This window comes from Paramisgurnus dabryanus, chromosome 21 (assembly GCF_030506205.2).
Source record: "Paramisgurnus dabryanus chromosome 21, PD_genome_1.1, whole genome shotgun sequence".
Taxonomy (NCBI): Eukaryota; Metazoa; Chordata; class Actinopteri; order Cypriniformes; family Cobitidae; genus Paramisgurnus; species Paramisgurnus dabryanus.
Window position 1 is genome coordinate 8084587 of NC_133357.1, and position 16708 is coordinate 8101294.

At 37.9% G+C, this 16708-nt stretch overlaps 3 protein-coding genes across 3 annotated transcripts; all 3 read left to right on the forward strand.

The window, feature by feature from the left end:
- The first annotated feature begins 925 nt into the window (after positions 1-925).
- LOC135750243 (uncharacterized) lies at positions 926-5325 on the forward strand. The gene is made up of 5 exons (XM_065269032.2): positions 926-953; positions 1215-1379; positions 2149-2320; positions 2915-2968; positions 3063-5325. Exons 2-5 carry the CDS (start codon positions 1215-1217, stop codon positions 3992-3994), a joined length of 1323 nt encoding a protein of 440 aa, XP_065125104.1. The 5' UTR covers positions 926-953; the 3' UTR covers positions 3995-5325.
- A 786-nt stretch (positions 5326-6111) lies between these two features.
- Positions 6112-10555, forward strand: LOC135750244 (uncharacterized). Its single transcript, XM_065269033.2, has 5 exons — positions 6112-6377; positions 6634-6798; positions 7025-7199; positions 7591-7644; positions 7738-10555. The coding sequence occupies exons 1-5, from the start codon at positions 6303-6305 to the stop codon at positions 8514-8516; spliced, it is 1248 nt and encodes a 415-aa protein (XP_065125105.1). The 5' UTR covers positions 6112-6302; the 3' UTR covers positions 8517-10555.
- Positions 10556-10566: 11 nt separating this feature from the next.
- Positions 10567-16708, forward strand: LOC135750245 (uncharacterized). The gene is made up of 3 exons (XM_065269034.2): positions 10567-11235; positions 12564-12617; positions 15841-16708. Exons 1-3 carry the CDS (start codon positions 11175-11177, stop codon positions 16581-16583), a joined length of 858 nt encoding a protein of 285 aa, XP_065125106.1. The 5' UTR covers positions 10567-11174; the 3' UTR covers positions 16584-16708.

Genomic DNA, 16708 nt, shown 5'->3' on the forward strand with positions numbered 1-16708 from the left:
CACGTTTACAGTAAATCATTTAGTGAGTATTGCAGTGTCAAGTAAAAATCTATATTTAGTGTTAAAAACAACAAGGAAATAGAAGGTTGAAATTGCGTCATGATATCAACCATAATTCACCTATGTTGAAAGTGTGACGTTGAAACAACGTCGTGATTTCAACGTTGAAATTTTTTGCAAAACCGAAAGGTAATCCAACGTTGATTCAACGTTGGTACCTGACGTTGATTCAACGTTGAATCAACGTTGAAATGCCGACTGGGAAGAAACATTATTCAATATGCTTGATAACACTATATTTTGTTCAATAAAACAAATATTTACACTAATTTCTTTAGTCTGGCGAAAGCAGTCGATTTATGTTTTTACGTCCGGACCTCGGCTGGTGCGGAGGGTTCATTTACTGGACCTCCACCAATTTTAGTTGAAGACCCCTGCTATAGCCTATTAAGAGTTTAGTGTTGTACAAAAGAAAACCTGTTAACAATATTGTTTATGTAATTATAAAGAAATGGAGAAAAGTGTGGTAACGAACTGTAAAAGAAATATTGGAATATATGCTAAAATGTCCTGGTAAATTACTGTTTATTTTTTACTTATGAAAACATTTAAATTGTATCAAGTGTAGACATGCACGTGCAGATTTCACCGAATTCTTAGTAAATCGTTTGAATCCTGTGATCTACGTTCATTTATCTGACTGGAGTTTTAACTGATGCGTAAAATGTAAACGGTATCTTCTTTAAACGAATAAATACAGTGTTGTATATTTCTCTCTGTTGCTCTCATATGATAACTGTGGTAAATCATAGGGATGAGTGCGTAACTATGGTAAATGACTGTTGTCAAGCAGCATCTGCGTCACGCTCCAGTCCAGCAGGTGGCGCAAACGCACCGCTTGTTCAATAAAACAACAGCTGAAGAAAAGAAGCTCACAGACGAGTCGAGCAGCAGTAAGTGTTGTGTGTTTATAATCTTTATGATTTTGTTAGTTGTGTTAATAATCTTTATGTTTTCTCTTTTTGGTGAATGAAGTTTTTTTTCTCGCTTACTGTAACTTGCTGGTTTTAGCAGACGCTTTAAAATCAGACGAGTTATTTCTGTAGTCATAAAGGTTTTGTTTCTTGATTTAATATCAAAGCTGCTGTCGTTTATAATCTTATTGAAATTATGTTTATGTGAGAATATTATAATGGTGATGTTTTTGTGTTCAGATGTTCATCATGAGAGATGAGATGGATGAGATGTGCTGTAAATCAGTAGGAACTGATCTGTCTATGCTGGATATTGATGATTTGATGACAGAAATCTCTCAGCTGAAGAAAGAGGTGGTGTTACTGGAGTCAAAGCTCAGACAGAGAGATGAACTCAACACAAAGGTTTCATTTCATCTTTTACATTGTAAAAAATACAACTTGTTGTTTGAAGAATGTTGTTCTTGATTGAGGTTTGTGTGTTCAGTGTTGCTGTTATAGTGAAAGTACATCAACACAACCTGCCTACTACTGTCTCATGTCTTTTAACTTGAACCACAGCATTTGTTTAAAAATTCTATAAACTCAACTTTTTATTGCATTTTATTATATTCTCACTCCACTTAGGATAGAGGTACTTTACTCTTTCCTGAAAATGGTTTAAAGGAACAAACTTCAGGAGTCTAGGTTTCCTTAACCTGAGATTTATGTATGTCTGTCTGACAGATTCAGAGAGATGCATTATTATAGGTGCTGCACATAGTTAAGATCAACTATTGAGTAACTCCTCCAAATATAAAACATCTGTCATCATTATGTCACATTCACGCTGTTTATCTCCTGTATGACTTTCTGTTATAAGTGAAACACAAAGAGATTATTCTGTTTCTTGCACACTCTGGTATCTTACTTATTCGTTTAGATGACGCTTTTATCCGAAGCAACTTACAATTGCTATATATATGTCAGAGGTCGCACGCCTCTGGAGCAACTAGGATTAAGTGCTTAAGTCTTGCTCAGGGACACAGTGGTGTGTCACGGTGGATTCGAACCCGAAGGCGAGTGTCTTAACCACTGCGCCATGACCACCCTATGTATCTATGAATGTTATATTTACCTTCACGTTAGTTTAAATCTATCAAAGCTCTGTGTTTTATTCTCTGCTTGTTTTCAGGATGTATCTGGTGTCTGTCTCTGTGGCTTCACTGATCAAACATCTACAGAGCTTCTGGTTTCTGTCTGTAATGATGAAGACCAGAAGACATCAGTGAATCTGATGGACTGTGAGATGGAAGTGAAAGAAGTCACAGAAGAAGAGATAGATGAAGGTGGTTTGATTTATCCAGGTATGTACAGGGATTTTCTTGGGTCAAAATTGGTCTTTGTTGGTGGCTGATGTTCATACACAGACACATTAAAAAGTACCTCAAATGACCTTTCTTTTTTTTTTGTAAAAGTTGCACAAGCTTATATAATTTATTGGTGCTGAAATATCGAAGAAAGCCCCTGCATATACAGTATATGAACAAAACATTGTGCAGCTTGCTTACTAGCAACACAAGCAGCGGACTCTGACATGATATTAGTGCACGTCAGTTTTAACCAGTCATTTATCCCGTCCTGTTTCAACGACTCTCCACAGACCATGTACAGCAGGAGTGGGGAACCCTGGGTCCTGGAGGGCCACGGTCCTGCTCAGTTTAGTTCCAAGAATCAAACACACCTGAATTTCATTTTCAAGTAATCCTTAAAACTTGAATGAAATTTTTCAGGTGTGTTTAATTAGGGTTGGAACTAAACTCTGCAGGACCGTGGCCCTCCAGGACTCAGGGTTCCCCACCCCTGGTGTACAGTAATGAGAACAAAAGAGATTGATTAAAATGTGACCGTGTCTGTCTTGTCCATAATGAATGTTCATAATGATTTTCTCTTCATTTCAGACCTGACGGAGGTCAAACAAGAAGTCACAGAAGCAAGAGAACAGACAGATGAAGGTGATTTGATTTATTCAAGTATCTTTTTCTAATGTTTAACCAGTGCATTTTTACTGTCAAATTGTGTCACAATGATTTTCTCTGTTCATTTTAGATCTGGTAGTGAAGGAGGAAAGTTCACCATTCAGTATAATGGAGGAGAAATCTCATCATTTTATACCCAAGGAAGAATCTCTGAGCTGCTTAATGAATGAGAAGAATTTGTCACCAAAAAAGAGAAACAAACAAAAAACAACAGCCAAGGATCCTTTTATGTGTCCTCAGTGCAGACAGATTTTCAGCCTTAAATCTGCACTTAAAAGGCACATGAATCTTCACCATGGAGATACACTGAACAGATGTGATCAGTGTGGGAAGAGCTATAAAAGTAAATATTATCTAAATGTGCACACAAGAAGACTTCACACTAGAGAAAAGCCTCACAGATGCGATCAGTGTGGGAAGGCCTACATTCGTAAGTGTGAACTTACCATCCACATGAGAGTTCACACTGGAGGTAAACCGTACAGCTGTGATCAGTGTGGAAAGAGCTTCATTCGTAAATGCCACCTTAAAGAGCACATGGGCATCCACATTGCAGAAAAGCCTTTTAGATGTGATCAGTGTGGAAAGAGCTTTGGTCGTAGGTCATACTTTAATGTGCACATGAGAAATCATACAGGAGAAACACCTAACAGCTGTTGTCAATGTGGTAAAAGCTTTAAAGATAAATACTATCTTAATGTACACATCATGAGACATCACACTGGAGAAAAACCGTACAGCTGTGACCAGTGTGGTAAAAGCTTTAAAGATAAATACTATCTAAATATACACATCATGAGACATCACACTGGAGAAAAACCATATAGCTGTGACCAGTGTGGAAAGGGCTTCATTCGTAAGGGTGAACTTAATCAGCACATGAAACGTCACTCTGGAGAAAAACCTCACAGCTGTGATCAGTGTGGAAAGAGCTTCATTCGCAAATCTTGTCTTAATGTGCACATGAAAATTCATACTAGAGAAAAACTTCAACAGATGTGATCAGTAGAGGTGTAACGGTTCTTGATAAAAATCAGAACAGTGCCGTTCACCTCCCTAGGGTCGGTACGTGGTTCAACGGCAGTTCATCAACGCATCTAGAATGAAAGTTTCGATGAAGCAACAAAAACAGCTGAAGCTCTGTTAACCACTGCGTGTGACTGTTCTGTTACTTGTGTCTCACATCCTTTAGGGGGCGTGTACACAAAAGCATTTAAACGTGGTTGAAAACGGCAGGCAGACACCGACTGTACTCATTGCCACCTTTTTTAGCTGAGCACTTTGTTTGCTATGATACATCTGCTTTGTTTATTAGTAATTGAACGATGCTACGGTTGATTGTTGTGTTATGTATCCTGCCCCCTCCTCCACTGTGATTGGACGACCAAGTGAGAAGTGACATTGATGAGCTAAGCATTTTCGCAAAGTTGAACATTTTTTCAACTGTCAGTGCTGAGTGCAGAAAAAACGTCGAGTGCAGGCACTCAGTGCGAACAAAACCCACCAGCTACTGCCGTTTTTGGAAAGCGCTGCGCTTCCTTTGGAAACAATTGAAAACATACGTCAGCGTAAACGCCTTGGTGTGCACGCCCACTTGCAGTAGTAGAGCTGTCCAGTAAACTGCACGTGACATTCCGATAACATCATAAATTCAATATTCAAAACAAAACTGCAGACATTGTTCTGCGCAAGTCCCGCTTGCTACTGTATAACATTAGACATAAATACGAGGTCGTGTGTTAATGTGCATACATGGGGAATACATTGACATTTTCAATTTCTAACATACCCAGGAGTGTCACAGCTTTCTGAAACAGCCCCCAGTTTGGTTCTGTACAAAATACGCAGTGTTTCTATAAATGTGGTTTTTACACCCGTAAATTAACTGTGTATGTACAGAATAGGATTTAGTACTAAAAGGTGAAGTGATAACAGTGTGAGTGACTTTGAGGATTTACTAATTTTTGCAGGGTAATGGATGAAAATTGAAATTTCATGAAAATGGATATTAGTATAAGCAGTACGAATATTTCATAAGCAGAGCTTTTTAGGAATCACAGGAAAATCTTTATATGTAACATTGTAATAATGTATTACTTTAATTTTTATAATGTATTACTTTAATTTTTCTGTTTATCCACATTTGCAGTTGTTTTTTCGTGGAAAAATAAATGATGCTGGAGAAAATTTGAAATCTTTAGCCATTTTCTTGTTTTTTAACACAAGATTTTATTATAATTTGAAGTAGTGTAATTTATTATAGTGTAATATATTGAGTCTGAATAAATTGCAGAGCTTTGATGTGAGATTACAAACATATTCTGTCCTTTATGGGTGGTTTTCCAGACAGGGGTTTTACTAGTCCCAAACTAAATTGCTTGTTTGAGATGCCTTAATTTAAAAACGTTAAAGACCGTTTTCCCTATGGTCATGTTTAACGGTCGAGGGGCAGGAGTTGCAGCTAGCAGCTGTTAATATTATATATAATTTACTCAAATTAACAGCATTATAACATCTTTTGTAGGCTACCTACAATTTCTCAACTTCGAGTTTAAATAGGCTACTTAAGTTTTCATTCAAACCAACATTATGAGATAACTAAGTATAGACTTATTTTTTAGAGTTGTTACCCTTTCATTTCTTAAATGTAAAATAGTTTTAAAAAATTTATACTTACTATCAGTGTCATTGTTGTGTATCAAGATGCACATGAGGTTTCGGACATACTATCCGTTCGCCTACTGCTTTTTGCCTACTATATATACTAGTCAACATTTGAAGTGGATCAAAAAAGTTTATTAAAGTTGTCCTAAGACAAGAACGGGAGTTAGGGATTGGTTTTATGTAAACTTTTATGAATGGTTTTGATCCACTTCGAATGTTGACTAGTGTAGTATGGCAGTATGCGGTTTCTGATTCAGCCAGTGACGCCACAGGACATTTAGGTGTTTGAATCGTGACGTTGAGTTTACCGTTTTTTTTGGTGCACTTTTGGCGGACTGGTGACGAACAAAAGCGTTGTTTGTTTTGGCGGAAAATTTGAAAGCTGGGAAGTAAAATGGAAGAGGATTCACACGGGTTAGATATAGATGGAAGTATATTGTCATGGGATACATTTCAAAGGCAAAATATTCCAAAGCGGAAAAATTCAGGATCTACAAAAGAAATCAGCAGCCAGGGACTTTCTTTTTTTTTTTTGCAGCCAGGGACTTTCTCCGGTCAAATCGCGCTGCTGTGACGCAATCGGTCTCAAAATACGTCCTTAGAAGGTCGCAGCCTTTTAATTGGGACACAGCCAGTAGGTGGCGGTATGTGCTTAGTTCACCAGTCCGCCAGAAAACGAAAGAAGAAGAAGAAGAGAAGCTCACAGTCAAGTCGAGCAGCAGTAAGTGTTGTGTTTATAATCTTTATGATTTTGTTAGTTGTGTTAATAATCTTTATGTTTTCTCTTTTTGGTGAATGAAGTTTTTTTCTCGCTTACTGCAACTTGCTGTTTTTACCAGACGCTTTAAAATCAGACGAGTTATTTCTGTAGTCATAAAGGTTTTGTTTCTTGATTTAATATCAAAGCTGCTGTCGTTTATAATCTTATTGAAATGATGTTTTTGTGTGAATATTATGTTTTTTTTGTGTGTGTTCAGATGTTCATCATGAGAGATGAGATGGATGTGATGTGCTGTAAATCAGTAGGAACTGATCTGTCTATGCTGGATATTGATGATTTAATGACAGAAATCTCTCAGCTGAAGAAAGAGGTGGCGTTACTGGAGTCAAAGCTCAGACAGAGAGATGAACTCAACACAAAGGTTTCTTAAACACTCATTTCATTCTTTACACAATAAACTTATCTGTTGTATTTATTGTGTTGTTGTTTGATTGTCATCATGATTAAGGTTTTTGTGTTCAGTGTTGAGGTCTCAGTTGATGACACAGTGTTCTGCTATAGTGAAAGTACATCAACACAACCTGTACATGTAAACCGGTGCTTGACCAATGTATTTTATTCTCAGCTTGTTTTAATGTTATTTCCAGGACGTATCTGGTGTCTCTCTCTGTGGCTTCACTGATCAAACATCTACAGAGCTTCTGGTTTCTGTCTGTAATGGTGAAGACCAGAAGACATCAGTGAATCTGCTGGACTGTGGGATGGAAGTGAAAGAAGAAGTCACAGAAGAACAGATAGATGAAGGTGGTTTGATTTATTCAGGTATGTACAGGGCTTTTCTTGAGTCAAAATTGGTCTTAGTTGGTGGCTGATGTTCATACAAACACACATTAAAAAGTACCTCAATGACCTTTTTCTGTAAAAGTTGTGCAAGCTTATTTCACCTATTGCTCTGAAATATTGAAGAAAGCGCTTGCATATATATGTACAAAACATTGTGCAGCTTGCTTACTAGCAACACAAGCAGCGGACTCTGACATAATATTAGTGCACGTCAGTTTTAACCAGTCATTTATCCCGTCCTGTTTCAACGACTCTCCACAGACCATGTACAGTAATGAGAACAGAAGCGGTCGAAAGTGAACAAAACAGATGGGTTTAAAAACCAGGTAACTGTGAATGTGTCTGTCTTGTCCATACATCTTCATTTCAGACCTGACGGAGGTCAAACAAGAAGTCACAGAAGCAAAAGAACAGACAGATGAAGGTGATTTAATTTATTCAAGTATCTTTTTCCAATGTTTAACCAGTGCTTTTTTACTGTCAAATTCTTTACAATGATTTTCTCTGTTTATTGTAGATCTGATAGTGAAGAAGGAAAGTTCACAACTCAATATAATGGAGGAGACACCTCATCATTTCATACCCAAGGAAGAATCTCAGAGCTGCTTAATAATTGAGAAGAATTTGTCACCAGAAAAGAGCAACAAGCAAAAAACAACAACAGCCAAGGATCCTCTTGTGTGTCCTCAGTGCGGAAAGACTTTCAGCTGTAATTCTAAACTTAAAAGGCACATGAGTATTCACACTGGAGAAGCCGCTCACACGTGTGCTCATTGTGAAAAGAGCTTTAAAAGTAAATACTATCTTAATGTGCACACAAGAAGACTTCACACTAGAGAAAAGCCTCACCATGGAGATACACCTTACAGATGTGATCAGTGTGGAAAGAGCTTTACAAGTAAATGCTATCTTAATCTGCACACAAGAAGACTTCACACTGTAGTAAAGCCTCACAGATGCGATCAGTGCGGAAAGGCCTACATTCGTAAGTGTGAACTTACCATCCACATGAGAGTTCACACTGGAGGTAAACCGTACAGCTGTGATCAGTGTGGAAGGAGCTTCAGTCGTAAAACCAACCTTAAAGAGCACATGGGCACTCACATTGCAGAAAAGCCTTTTAGATGTGAAAAGTGTGGAAAGAGCTTTGGTCGTAGGTCATACTTTAATGTGCACATGAGAAATCATACAGGAGAAAAACCTTACAGCTGTGATCAGTGTGGAAAGAGCTATATTCGCAAATCTAGTCTTAATGTGCACATGAAAATTCACACTAGAGAAAAGCCTCAGATGTGATCAGAAGAGGTGTAACGGTTCTCGATAAAAATCAGAACAGTGCCGTTCACCTACCTAGGGTCAGTACGTGGTTCAACCGCGGTACTGCAACGCATCTATAATGAAAGTTTCGGTGAAGCAACGAAAACAGCTGAAGCTCTGTTAACCACTGCACGTGACTGTTCTGTTTCTTGTGTCTCACATCCTTTAGGGGGTGTGTACACAAAAGCATTTAAACGTGGTTGAAAACGGCAGGCAGACACAGACTGTTGTCGTTGCCAGCTTTTTTTTAGCTGAGCACTTTGTTTGCTATGATGCATCTGCTTCGTTTGTCAGTCATTGAACGAGGCAATGGTTGATTGTTGTGATATTTATCCTGCCCCCACTGTGATTGGACGCCCAGGGGGGAAGTGACATTGATGAGCTAAGCATTTCCCCCGAAGTTGAACATTTTTCAACTGTCGGTGCTCAGCACAGAAAAACCGTCGAGTGCAGGCGCTCAGTGCGATCAAAACCCACCAGCTCCTATTAGAAACAATTGAAACATACGTTGGCGTAAACGCCTTTGTGTGCATGCCCCCTTACAGTAGTAAAGCTGTCCAGTAAATTCAGTATTCAAAACAAAACTGCGGACATTGTTCTGCGCAAATCCCGCTTGCAACTGTATAACATTAGACATAAATTACAAGTTACGAGTTAATGCGCACACATGGGAAATACATTGACATTTTCAATTTCTAACATACCCAGGGATCTCACAGCTTTCTGGAATACCCCCCAGTGTGGTCCTGTAGACAATACGCAGTCTCTCTCTCTCTCTCTCTCTCTCTCTCTCTCTCTCTCTCTCTCTCTCTCGTATGTATGTATGTATGTATGTATGTATGTATGTAAATTACTGAACTGTGTGTGTAAAGATTACAGAATAGGATTTAGTTATAAAAGGTAAAGTGACAAACGAATTTGCACTTTGTACGGGGCCAGTGTGGGTGACTTTGAGGATAAAGTTTGCAGGGTAATGGATGAAAATTTAAAATTCATGAAAATAGATATTAATATATCAGTACGAATATTTCATAAGCAGAGCTTTTGAGGAATTACATGAAAATCTTTATTTGTCACATTGTAATAATGTATTACAATTTTTTTCTGTTTATCCACAGTTTCAGATTATTTTTGGTGGAAAAATAAAATAAACAATGCTGAAAAAAATGTGATTTTTTTTTTAACACAATATTTTATTATAATTTGAAGTAGTGTAAAGGCCTAATGGTCGAGGAGCAGAAGTCGCAGCTTGCAACTGTTAGTATAAAATCTAATTTATTCATATTAACAGCATTATAACATCTTTTGTACCTACAATTTCTTAACTTCAAGTTTAAATACTTAACTTTTTATTCCAACCAACATTATGAGATAACTAAGTATTTTAGGTGTATTTTTAGAGTGGTTACTCTTTCAATTCTTAAATGTAAAATAGCTTACAACTTTTTATACTTACTATCCACTTAACTACTTAACTAGACCACTTAAGCTGTTTAATGTAGTTGATGAGTGTTTAACACACTTTGTGTAGTAGTTTATGTAGTTGTTGAGTCTTTCGCCCTCTGGAGAAATTTAAATGCGCTTATAACGGTCATGGTTAACGGTCGAGGGGCAGAAGTCGCAGCTTGCAGCTGTTAATATTATATATAATTTACTCAAATGAACAGCACTATAACATCTTATGTGCCAACAATTTCTGCACTTCATGTTTTAATACTTAACTTTTAATGTAATCCAGCATTATCAGGTAAATATAGTATTTTAGACGACTGTTACCTCACGCTTGTAAAACCGGTGAGTAATTCTCATTTCTTGAATGTTAAATCCTATAGGCTACTGACTAATAAAGATAAACGCGTTTATCTTAGTTATTTATTTAATAATAAAGAAATTGACTATAAATTATTTGAATGAATAAGCCAAATAACTTTGTCAATTTAAAGATGAAACGTGAACCCTGTGATCTTTCACTTATCTGACTGGAGTTTTGATGTGTAATGTGTTGTGTGCAACTCACCTTTGAACGCCTTTGAAATACAGTGTTGGATATTTCTCCTGGTTGCTCCGATATGATAACTGTGGTAAATCATTGGGATGAGTGTGTAAATGACTGTTGTCAAGCAGCCGCTGCGTCACGCACCAGTCCAGCAGGTGGCGCAAACGCACCGCGTGTTAAATAAAACAACAGATGAACAAATGCGAAGCTCACAAGAAGGAGATAGAAAGTGAACATTTAAAAATAAAAACAATTCTTCAGAAAAGGTCAGGTGAAGTTTGTTTTAGGTCTTTGTTTCATTTTTGGAAAAGAAAAGACAGGATTTAATATATCCAGACCCACACTCCATTTCGGTAGGTGGCGGTAAAACTTCCAAAAGTTGTTTGCTATCCGCCATTAAAAAGGAAAGAAGCAGAAGAGAAGCTCACACTTGAGCAGCAGTAAGTTTTGTGTTTATCATATTTATGCTTTTATCAGTTGTGTTAATAATCTTTGTGTTTTGCCAGACGCTTTAAAATCTTGATGTGATATAAATGTTTTCGGACGGAGATATTTATGTAGTCATAAAGGTTTTGTTTCTTTGATTTTCTTTCTGTAATGATGAAGACCAGGAGACATCAGTGAATCTGCTGGACTGTGGGATGGAAGTGAAACAAGAAGTCAAAGAAGAAGAGATAGATGAAGGTGGTTTGATTTATTCAGGTATGTACAGGGCTTTTCCTGAGTCAAAATTGGTCTTTGTTGGTGGCTGATGTTCATACACACACATTAAAAATACCTCACCCATGTAATCGACCCACGTGTGTAAAATGTCACTCTTAAACCCAAAGTATGGGTAGAAAATGTTGGTCTTTCTGAAGAGTTTTACAATTTCCCCCACATTAAAGAAAGACAATGGATTTATCAGACACTGATATTACTCGTTACTTTCGCTGTTATCATTTCTTGCCCTCTTTGCAAAAAGCTGTTTTTTTTACCTGGCTTTCATTGCCAATATTACACCTATTTTGGTATAGAATCATATCAATATCATAAAGTAACTATTATTTGTCGTCCCTTATTTATTTTAACTAACAACTACATTTTTACCATATGGAACTGAACTAAATTAGCTTTATTCTGGTTTCATCTCAATTCAGTCTAAACAAAATTTTCTATCGTACTTTCCAGACTATTAATTGCACCGGAATATAAGCCGCATCATTTAAAAATGCGTCATTAAGACGAAATAACATATATAAGTCACAGTGGACTATACGTTGCGTTTATTTAGAAATTATTTCACAAAATCCAAGCCGAAGAACACACATTTAATCTGGAAAGGCAAGTTATTTAACTAAACAGTAGCAGACAGAACAGCAGGCTGAATAGATGTCTGTACGTTAAAATTAACATTATCAATTTAAACAATAAATCATAGCATACAGAACTTACCTGGAAAGTGGAATATGCTAAATTAACCGAACAAGACACTAGCTTGAAGTTCGTATACTCGTCATTCTACATCACTGAATCCATTGAATTACATAAATACAGAAGCAGCATATAGCGGACTCTCACGGCTGTAGACGGTAATGTTGTCTCTTGCCTCATAATTGTCCAAATTATTTCATACTGACTTGCTGAAAAGAAAACAAGGCTTATAGACCGAAAATTACAGTATGTATTTTACTACACAAGGTCATAAATAACCTGTAAATATGGTGGATTATGTAGGTCAAATCTTAAAGGGACACTCCACTTTTTTGAAAAAAATTCCCTAGAGTTAAACATTTGATTTTTACTGTATTGGAATCCATTTAGGCGGTCTCTGGGCACTTTTAGCATAGCTTAGCACAATCCATTGAATCTGATTAGACCATTATAGCATCGCGCCTAAAAAAATTATAATATATTTTTCCTATTTATAACTTGACTCTACTGTAGTTACATCGTGTACAGTAATGAGAACAGAAGCGGTTGAAAGTGAACAAAAGAGATTTATTAAAGAGATTGATTAAAATGTGACAATGATTTTCTCTTTACTTCAGACCTGATGGAGGTCAAACAAGAAGTCACAAAAGCAAGCGAACAGACAGATGAAGGTGATTTGATTTATTCAAGTATCTTTTTCTAATGTTTAAAGGAATACTTCACCGATTTAGCATTCAGCTTTGTATCAGTAGAAACCTGACAATATTTTTGAATGACCGTGTTTCCCACCCTCATGTTCCTGTTAGAGGAGAGATATCTGTATTCTGGTTGTGCAAAAAACTATTCCGATGACGCAAAATGACGATTTTTGCGTCATTGGCAGAGATTTTGGCCAGAGGCAAAGACTACAGCCAGTATTAGGAGCTACTTCCGCATGTTTTCTCCCCGCCCATAGGGGTTGGACTGCGAGGGCATTCGGAAAAGCCCGAATCAAAACGAGAGTCAGCCATCTTTAATCTTCGCTAAGCTAAGCTAGCCTGATCTTGCTTTGTGGAGAAAGCCGAGTAAACAAACCACGATGGCAGAGTGTAGTGTTGAAAACGAGATGGCAGAAGGGAATTTTGATGACCTGTTGCTCGAATCTGATGTTCGCGGTTACCTGTACGAGCCGCAATACAACGAGGAACAGTTACGGATGATCGAGGAACAAGAGGCTGCCACCGCGGCTGCTGTAGCCGAGGTGGGGCCGGTCTGGTGGTTTACGTGCTCTCGCTGTTGCTCGAATCTGATGGTCGTGGTACCTGTACGAGCCGCAATACAACGAGGATCAGTTACGGATGATCGAGGAACAAGAGGCTGCCACCGCGGCTGCTGTAGCCGAGGTGGGGCCGGTCTGGTGGTTTACGTGCTCTCGCTGTGCGCCTCGCTGTTGCTCGAATCTGATGGTCGTGGTACCTGTACGAGCCGCAATACAACGAGGATCAGTTACGGATGATTGAGGAACAAGAGGCTGCCACCACGGCTGCTGTAGCCGAGGTGGGGCCGGTCTGGTGGTTTACGTGCTCTCGCTGTGCGCCTATGGACACCGAAAGAGAGTCATATTGCTGTCGTGAATTTCAGCGATAGCATTTTCTTCTTGAAGCCCGCAGGGCGAAACGGAGGCATGGGTATAAAGTGAGTATTTTGTTTTTCACGTCCGTCAGCTGAGCTATGGTTGTTATATTTACACCTAAGTTAGCCTATTCTGTATGTGAAAATAACTTGCACTGCTAACGTCGTGCTTACTTTTTTCCTTACATCCTCGTCATTTCATGGAATGGGTTTAGCAAGGCGAAAGACCGGGGAAAAGACATCGACTTGTTTTACCTGCCTGTGTTGTTCAGGACATCAGACGTAGATATCCAGCTCCTCACGGACATTATAGCGGCTATAAAGAAACGGATGAAGCTCTGGATCAGCTATGAGTGGGAGTTGTTTATGTTTTTTAATAAAAAGTTAAAACTCACATTTGTTGTGGTTCGTGTTATAGTCCTTATTGTTGCTACATTAGAGTTTATAAAGAAACAGTGACTGCAATTTGAGGAAAGCATTCGTTTTTTAAAGTTTAGGTCTAAATTCTGTAACACACATAATATTTGGCTTTATTTTTAACCCAAATTATTTTGTAAAGTAAGTAATGACAGCTAAATCACAGTAACAGTAATCATTGCGCCTCCACAAGTCTATAATGTATAACTTTGGTGTACAAAAGACAGGGTTAGATGAAGAAATTTATTTTTTATTATTCAAAAAGGAAATATATTGTGCCACCAGTGGAAAGAACACATTAAAATAAACAAGGACATAATTTACATCTAAAAATGTCCTGCACAAAATAAAAACAAAGCAAAACATAATAAGAACACAATGTTTGGATTGAGTCTTTTGTCAATGGCCTTCTGGATGAGTTCGTCTACAAACTGTGTGGTATGAAGCTTTTCTTCAAGACCCACTGCTTGGATCTCTTGCAGAACATTTGGTTGAACCGTGCTTCTCCTGTAAAGGGTAGAAAATTAGATTAGATTCAACTTTACTGTCATTATGCAGAGTACAAGTACAAAATTTGTGTCCAACCAGAACTGCAAAAAATATAGTGCAGTTTAGACAGTAGTATACTGTTTGTTTACAGAAGGTGGTTAGAGTAATATAAACAAAATATAAATGTTTCAGTTTATTAGCTGTTACCTTGTAAGAGCAGAATAAATATGGATATGTAATATGAAGCATGTATGTATGTGCGATGTAGTAGCAGTAACCTAATAGTATAAATAATATTGATTTATGCAGTGTATAAACAGAATATATTATAAGAAAAACACAATAAATATTCATATTCAGCAAGAACCATATAGATAAGATATGTACAGCTATGGGCAGTGTGGTACCATTGTAGTGCAGGAACTAACATTGGGGAGGTATTTCAAAAGTGAAATAAATTGCATATTACTATATTTTACAGTTTTACAGATAAAATGCAATGTTATTTACTTGCGTGCTTAAGCAACTCCAGAAGTAGCTCGGTAGCTAACAGTTGTTTTATTTTGAGAACACCCAACTTATGTGTCATTATCTATCTAGCGTTACTTTGCTAACAACTGTATCACTATGTAAAGGCTACTGTGTGATCAGAAACTAGTATTAGCAAGAGTCTTACCTCAAACGTAGACGAATGCGTTTGATACCAGATGGCTCCAGCTGTTCGTCGTGTCTGTGAAGGTAAACATGAACGGAATTCCAGTGTCCTTTCGGGTGTTTTGCTTCATTCCGAGTACATTGGGTTCGATGTCTTCATGCTTGAAATGGAGACTGCAAACCCTCTGTTTTTCTTATTTTACCGCATCGTTGTCTTCTCGACACTTTGCGTGGTTGATAGCCCGCAGCCATTGTTTACAACGTAGCAAACGATGAAAACTTACTGCTTGTCCTTTTCCCGGTTTTGGTTGAACATCCCGGTACAACGCAACTTATCATCATTTCGATGTGGAAAAGGTAGTATTTATAATAATATATCAACTAAATCGTCGCAGACGTGTCTGTAAAAGTTGTATTTAGTCTAGTTGAATCTCCCTCCCTCCTGCCGTCTCAAACCAGTAGGCGTGACTAGGGAGTGGCCTCGTAGAGCAGGGAAGCAATGCATTCTGGGACTTGGTGTTTTTCATCCACATAAGCAAAAAAACACATTTTCTGGCTTTTCTCGGCCTAGAGGGCACCAATTTCTAAAATAACTTCACACTTCTACTACATAGGTGACCCAATTTAATAATGTATTCAAATTTAAATTGTCTGAAGTCGTCCTTTAACCAGTGCTTTTTTACTGTCAAATTGTGTCACAATGATTTTCTCTGTTCATTTTAGATCTGATAGTGAAGAAGGAAAGTTCACAACTCAGTATAATGGAGGAGAAACCTCAACATTTCATACCCAAGGAAGAATCTCTGAGCTGCTTAATAACCGAGAAGAATTTGTCACCAAAAAAGAGAAACAAGCAAAAAACAACAGCCAAGAATCCTCTTATGTGTCCTCAGTGCGGAAAGATTTTCAACTGTAATTCTAAACTTAAAATGCACATGAATCTTCACCATGGAGATACACCGTACATATGTGATCAGTGTGGAAAGAGATTTAAAAGTAAATATTATCTTAATCTGCACACAAGAAGACTTCACACTAGAGAAAAGCCTCACGGATGCGATCAGTGTGGGAAGGCCTACATTCGTAAGTCTGAACTTGCAGTCCACATGAGAATTCACACGGGAGAAAAACCGTACAGCTGTGATCAGTGTGGAAGGAGCTTCACTCGTAAAAGCCACCTTGATGACCACATGAGCGTTCACACTGCAGAAAAGCAGTTTAGATGTGATCAGTGTGATAAAAGCTTTCGTCGTAGGTCTTGCTTAAGTGTGCACATGAGAAATCACACTGGAGAAAACCCGTATAGATGTGACCAGTGTGGAAACGGCTTTAAAGAGAAATACTATCTTAATGTACACATCATGAGACATCACACAGGAGGAAAACCATATAGCTGTGACCAGTGTGGAAAGAGCTTCATTCGTAAGGGTGAACTTAATCAGCACATGAAACGTCACTCTGGATAAAAACCTCACAGCTGTGATCAGTGTGGAAAGAGCTTCACTTGCAAGTCTTCTCTTAATGTGCACATGAGAATTCACACTGGAGAAAAACCGTACAGCTGCGATCAGTGTGGAAAGAGCTTCTCTCG

What these genes read in the sequence shown, in the direction of transcription:
- LOC135750243 (XM_065269032.2), top strand. Translation starts at nt 1,215, where the DNA reads ATGTTCATCATGAGAGATGAGATGGATGAGATGTGCTGTAAATCAGTA. An exon ending in AGGTGGTTTGATTTATCCAG is followed by an intron (nt 2,321 to 2,914) that starts GTATGTACAGGG and finishes TCTTCATTTCAG; the next exon opens with ACCTGACGGAGGTCAAACAA. An exon ending in AAGAGAACAGACAGATGAAG is followed by an intron (nt 2,969 to 3,062) that starts GTGATTTGATTT and finishes TGTTCATTTTAG; the next exon opens with ATCTGGTAGTGAAGGAGGAA.
- LOC135750244 (XM_065269033.2), top strand. Translation starts at nt 6,303, where the DNA reads ATGTGCTTAGTTCACCAGTCCGCCAGAAAACGAAAGAAGAAGAAGAAG. An exon ending in CACAGTCAAGTCGAGCAGCA is followed by an intron (nt 6,378 to 6,633) that starts GTAAGTGTTGTG and finishes GTGTGTGTTCAG; the next exon opens with ATGTTCATCATGAGAGATGA. An exon ending in AGGTGGTTTGATTTATTCAG is followed by an intron (nt 7,200 to 7,590) that starts GTATGTACAGGG and finishes TCTTCATTTCAG; the next exon opens with ACCTGACGGAGGTCAAACAA.
- LOC135750245 (XM_065269034.2), top strand. Translation starts at nt 11,175, where the DNA reads ATGGAAGTGAAACAAGAAGTCAAAGAAGAAGAGATAGATGAAGGTGGT. An exon ending in AGGTGGTTTGATTTATTCAG is followed by an intron (nt 11,236 to 12,563) that starts GTATGTACAGGG and finishes TCTTTACTTCAG; the next exon opens with ACCTGATGGAGGTCAAACAA. An exon ending in AAGCGAACAGACAGATGAAG is followed by an intron (nt 12,618 to 15,840) that starts GTGATTTGATTT and finishes TGTTCATTTTAG; the next exon opens with ATCTGATAGTGAAGAAGGAA.